At 38.0% G+C, this 6,000-nt stretch overlaps 1 protein-coding gene across 4 annotated transcripts in view; it reads right to left on the bottom strand.

Moving 5' to 3' along the window:
- Positions 1-741: 741 nt before the first annotated feature.
- Positions 742-6,000, bottom strand: part of acsl6 (acyl-CoA synthetase long chain family member 6) — a 46,066-nt gene continuing 40,807 nt past the window's right edge. For all 4 annotated transcript variants that reach the window (XM_054625817.1, XM_054625820.1, XM_054625819.1 and 1 more), the window contains 7 exons: positions 5,625-5,697; positions 3,279-3,367; positions 2,874-2,990; positions 2,577-2,720; positions 1,679-1,780; positions 1,528-1,599; positions 742-1,063 (listed from right to left, as the gene is read on the bottom strand). In XM_054625817.1, the coding sequence (XP_054481792.1) occupies positions 923-1,063; positions 1,528-1,599; positions 1,679-1,780; positions 2,577-2,720; positions 2,874-2,990; positions 3,279-3,367; positions 5,625-5,697 (738 nt within the window). In that variant the 3' untranslated portion in view covers positions 742-922. The remainder of the gene's footprint in view (positions 1,064-1,527; positions 1,600-1,678; positions 1,781-2,576; positions 2,721-2,873; positions 2,991-3,278; positions 3,368-5,624; positions 5,698-6,000) is intronic.

Here is a 6,000-nt window from a genome sequence, read left to right as displayed (position 1 = left end):
ACCTCTAATTTTACTGCAGCTAGTGTCTGACAGTCTGATCTGCTCAGTCCTGGTTCTGGTTCACTCGTGTCTCCCTTCCATCAAGCGGGTCCAACAATACGGCCCGGGTCTCCAGCAGCGTGGTGTCGGTGTTGGCTCCCAACGGGGACCGGAGGAGCAGTGAGGAGAAGCTCTAATCCTGGAGAAGGTGGAGAATGTCCTGCCGGGAGCAGAGCTCTCCTCCACCAGGACATAAAAGGCTGGTCTCTGCTGGATCTGGGTCTGTCCACGGTGGACTGGTCTCTGCTGGAGTCTGAGCTGAAGGAGTTTCTGGTGAACCTTCATGATTTCATCTGGTTTCACCAGAATCCGACCCGGTGGCTCCGATGACGAGCTTTAAGAATAACTTTATAGAAACAGACGATCTTCTCTCTGATGGTCTCGTCTACTGATGGAGGTCTATAGAGGATCAGGATTAAATTGAGACGGTTTGATAACCAGTTAAAAGTTCCTCACAGTAACTTTATATCGAACAAACCAAACTGAGAAATAAAGTGAAATACACCTCCTCGTTAAAACTAAAGGCAATGCTTTAAGTGTGAAACGCATCACGTCTGTTTATTGATTTGCTTTTTTATGCAGCATGGAAAATTCATGTCACAATGAAAAAACAATCCAGCTAACAGGCCGAGTCCTTTTCTTTTTAACATATGCTTTCTCACAGTGAACGCATACATAAAAATAAAAATACACATACGAATGTGCATTGTATTCCACTTTATTTCTTTGATTTGTTTTTATTTGGGCATTTTTAAATCTTCCATAGCAGGGCCAGGTTTGGCTGAAGCCTACGGTGTCACATCTTTGTCCCACTGCAGGTCAATGGATCAAAGCAGATCTTAGCGTTAAGATGCTGGAAGGACAATGAGGTGGAGGCCGGCCTTCACATGGAGATGCTGTTGTAGAGCCGGTCGATCTTCTCCTTGAAGAACTCCTTCAGCTCGGGCCTCTTGGCCTTTAGCGTCGGGGTCAGGAGGCCGTTGACGATGGAGAACATCTCGTTGTGGATGTAGATGTTCTTCACCTTTAAGAGTGGAAATAAATGGAAAAGATGTTGAATGAGACCAAGATTCTTGAGAATACCCCGAATTACTTTAGGACTATTTGGTTATAGAACTTTGAGAATAGTCATTTAAGGGATTATTATTGTAAATAACACAAGTCTCAGTGTAAAAAAAGCAGTAATATACAGTATTTTTCTGCTAAACCGTCAATAACATTTTTATTCATATACGCAACAACAAACATTTACAATTTGCAGAAAAAGCACAACCTATTTATAATCTGCTGCAGTTTCAATATTTAAATTTTATTATTTTACTATTAGGCTCAACTGAAGCAATTTGTGAAAAAACTGCATAACTCAATTATTATAAAGATATAACGACAGAATCAATCAGAGCATAGTTGAGATAAGAGCATGGATAATACTTATACAACAAAAGACAAAATGTTTTTTTTGCGTTAAACATATAACTGACCACGTACCTGTTCAAACGAGTGGAGGCCGCTAGCCTTGCCTAGACGCACCAAATCTTCAAGGACGGCCTTCTTCAGTTCCTGTTGACAAAAGAATATAAAGTTATTTTCCGTAGATTCTCCAGCGTTTGTTATTAGCAGCGTTTGAAGCGTCACCCACCGTGTTTTTACAGAGGTCCTTGTAGGTGCCGAATATGCCTTTTTTCTTGGCCCACTCAGGCATGACCTCAGGGTCAGGAACCACAATCCCCACCAAACAGGACTGGAAAGAGGAAAAACAAACACAAGAGGAAAAAGTCAAAAGATGCATACTAATTCAGATTAGAACATATGATAATGTGCTATAGTTTTCCTGGTTTGAAATGGAGCACAAGAGCTATAGCACAAACTAAGGAGACCCTAAATGGACGGCTAAGAATTCCATTATGGAGTAACTGCACACTTAAACATAAATTAAATGACCAAAACACATCATTACTGGTGTTATTTTTGACATTTCTAACCAAATTTATAGAAATGTTTCCATTGTTGAAAATGTCTAAAAACACTATCTACTGTTTTAAATCAGCCCTGATCTTCCTGTGGACTGGAAATGAAGCTAACAGCACATAACAACATCTGATGAATCATTGTTAATGACTGATTATCTGGACATTGAAATGTGCTTTCCTAATAATTGCACCATGTTTTCATGCTTTCAAGGATCTGAGTTCCTTTGAATTTCCTCTTGGAAGCATTGTTCCAGTGTATGTGTGCGGGGCTTTTATTGTGAAGGCTAGTACAGAAGGAGTGTAAAACTGTGAGGCGCTGCTGTGGACTATGTTGGAGGAATAAAGTTGTTGTGTTATTTATCTTATTACCGTCACAAAGTAAAGACGCAACATAAGTCTCAGCTACAATTAAGATGAGATTTCATTTCTCACCCAACTTTTTTTTGCATTTTTCCAAATGATGCAGTGGGTGGACTAAAGCTCAGACCTGGTGGTTGAAGTTACCCTTTAACTTAAGGTGTATAGAACATTTAGATGCTGTTCGTGTGTTAGTCTTAGTATTCTCACCTGCAGACTATCTCCGTGAACGTAGAGCTGTGCCACAGGTTCGCTCCTAATGTAGATGTTCTCGATCTTCTCCGGGGAGATGTACTCGCCCTGCGCCAACTTGAAGATGTGCTTCTTCCTGTCGATGATCTTCAGCGTGCCATTCTGTGATAGAGGAAGAGGTCGAATCAATGACAGGAAGAAGAAACTGGGGGTCCTCTTGTAAAAAACAATGCATAATTCAAAACACACACACACACACACACTCCATTATGATGCCTAAATAATGTCTGTCTGAGGTGAGCTGTTTGTACATACGGGCAACCATTTTCCGATGTCTCCGGTGTGAAGCCAGCCGTCTGCGTCCAGCGTCTCGGCCGTCCTCTCCGGGTCTTTGAGGTAGCCCTTAAACACATTTGGTCCTTTCACACAAACCTGGAGTTTTGGAAAAAAAGAGGGTCAAGGTCACAGGTGAGATACATATCTGTATATGTACAAACATAGGTTTTTAAAAGTCAAAACCTCTTCTTTATTTCTATAAAGAAAAATATTTGATTAAAAATGCTTTTCTGCTCTAGAAATATATTTTTTAAATCCTGTACCTAGTTTACAAACCTCACATTTAGGCCTTTTTTCCACCATCTTGGCATTTTAAAGTATTTAAGTTAAAGCTGCATTGTACAATTTGTAATTTCTAGCTTGTGGAAATCATGATAAACTCACCTCTCCTTCTCCCTTTGAGGCAAAGTAGTTCTTCTCGGGAACATCCACCACTTTGATGAGGTTACATGGCAGCGGGGCCCCGACGTGACCTTTGGAGAACAAAACAATTTTAAAAAAATCAACCAAATAACCTTTTTCTTTTTGTATCTTTGTCCTTTTTTTGTCTCAGCTTGGACTCTCCGATTCCCCCCCTGCACTGCAGCCTTTTTTCTGCTAACTGTCTGCTGTTGAAGGAATTTCCAAAAGATATGCAACAATATGCAAATTCACATTATGTTAATTTAAAAACCACATATGTAAAAAGGAGGGAGCATTTTCACCTGCACACATTTTTTAATCTTAATATCTATTAAAATCTAAAATGATTAGCTAAATTATAGGAACTATCAGATGTGACCAGCAGGGGGCGATGTTGGGCTATGATCTGATGTTTGCCCACATGATGAGCATTATCTAACAGTCAGCAGTAATGACCTAGTTTAGGCTGAGAACATTGATACAGTTATCTAGTTTTACATTTACTGTAAATACACGTGGACATAAGAAGAGAAGAAGATTAACATGGAATTCAAGGATTCATGCAACTATTAGTTCATTTTAAAAGAGGAGCTTTTAGGGTACATGAACAGTATCTCTCTTATAATTTCTGTTTACACAGTTTACTGTATATACATGTCTTTATTCTTTTACTGATTGAGACAAAAATGTAATTAAAGAAAATTAGATCTGGCTGATAAAATCTGCAATTCTCACAAATGAGAGACACATATTTCAAATAAAAGGTAACTGTTTCGCCTGAAACAGCTTTTTTAGCATAATTTCTCGGCCTTTATACATTCTCAAGAGCCGCAATGCATTTTGGGGAAATACAGTATGCAAAGTAAGATCATGCAGCATACTCTCTCCATGTCTTCACTAAACTACATACTAAATTTGACATGATATTTAGTATAAATAGTATGTTTCCATCACACCAACATATTTTACGTGACTTTTTGCAGTAGCTGCTTTGGACTGTAAAGGTCAAAGGTTGTTATTGTGGTTTTTCGATGCTAATTCTGTCTAAACAAAGCAACTGAGAAAGCAACTTTTTTTTTTACTGTAAGATCATACTGTGCCATTACTCAAATACCAACCACTGGTTCATCAAACACAACACATATACGCCCTTTAACCTTCATGCTACATATAAACCACAAACAAAACTAAATAATGACACTGATAGAAATAATACAAATTTGGATGCTGGCAAAAAGGTTTATGTACAATATGAAGTCTTCAACAATACAAACGCCACAAACTGACAGACATTACTCGACTTTTGTTAACTTGAATCCCTTCATCTCCACCCCCCCTATATAATAATAATAATAATAATAATAATAATAATAATAATAATAATAATAATAATAATAATAATAATAACAGCAATAATAATAGTAATAATAATAATAATAACAGCAATAATAATAACAATAATAGTAATAATAATAATAATAATAGTAATAATAATAATGGTAATAATAATAATAATAATAATAGTATTAACAATAATATTAATAGTAATAATAATAGTAGTAATAATAATAATAGTAACAATAATAATAATATAGTTAGTAATAATAATAATAATAATAATAATACAAATCATAATAATAGTCATAATCATAATAATACTATTTAAATGATTTAGATTCACACAAATTGAATTGCTTTTGACTGTACAGCTGAAATAAGAAAACAACGCTGATCTGGTTTATTTCTAGCTCAAAATCTATTCTCTCTCTAAAATCTATTTTTCAATCAACAAAGCGACTTTAAGTCTGTATAATTGGACACGTGGAAAATAACCACCAATGCCAAGCGGTTGAACACAACACTGCAGAACAATGGAGGGAAAATACTGGCGGTTGTCTTTTATACAGGCTTGTTGATGTTGGCAAGCAGTGATCATAGAACACAGAGCAACAGCTCATTCTTCCCCGTCCATCCCGCCCTTCAAGGCCTCTCCTTTATCTCTTCTTCCATCTACTCTACAGCCTCCCCCTCCACTCTCCCCCGGCATATTTTCAACCACTGTGTGTGATTTATGAAATGTTGGGAGAGGAAATGATAGAGCTTAGTGGTTACGTCATTATCTGAGCATCTGTCATCCCAAGGTTCATATTCACGGAGGCAGCAGTTCACTTATCGAGTTCACAGACTACCTTGACCTTCATTAAAACATTATCACAGCCTGGGAGGTGTTTCTTAAAGTCATAACTCTCCTCACTTCTTTGACCTCTGAAACAGTCGAGTTAACAGGTCTTCTGATAAGGGTCTGTTACATAAACTGCTGACGCTCACCTGGTGTCCAGTCTCCAGGTGTGGTGAAGGTGCAGCCAGCTGTGCACTCTGTCTGGCCGTACGCCTCGTACACCTACAGACAGATAACAGAGGTTGTATTTTTTTTTATTTGTGCATGTACTGTTCGCACAAAGTATATCTCTGTGAGGACCGGTTGACCCCTTGGCTAAGCCCCGCCCCCCGCTGCTACTCCATCAAGCTATCCAGAGCTACGTTACCATGGAGACCACACTGTCACTAATTGCATTCCCTGAAGAAATATAATCTAATTCAGAGAGAAGCAGACAGAACGGTAAACAATGTGTGTTTGAAGGATATATTCAGGATGTCAAACTGAAAACAGGTTTAAAAAGATAAAGATAGAAGCTAAAGCTAC

Source organism: Anoplopoma fimbria, chromosome 24 (assembly GCF_027596085.1).
Source record: "Anoplopoma fimbria isolate UVic2021 breed Golden Eagle Sablefish chromosome 24, Afim_UVic_2022, whole genome shotgun sequence".
NCBI lineage: Eukaryota > Metazoa > Chordata > Actinopteri > Perciformes > Anoplopomatidae > Anoplopoma > Anoplopoma fimbria.
The sequence above is the reverse complement of the archived record's forward strand: the minus strand, read 5'-3'. Positions and strand labels throughout refer to the sequence as shown.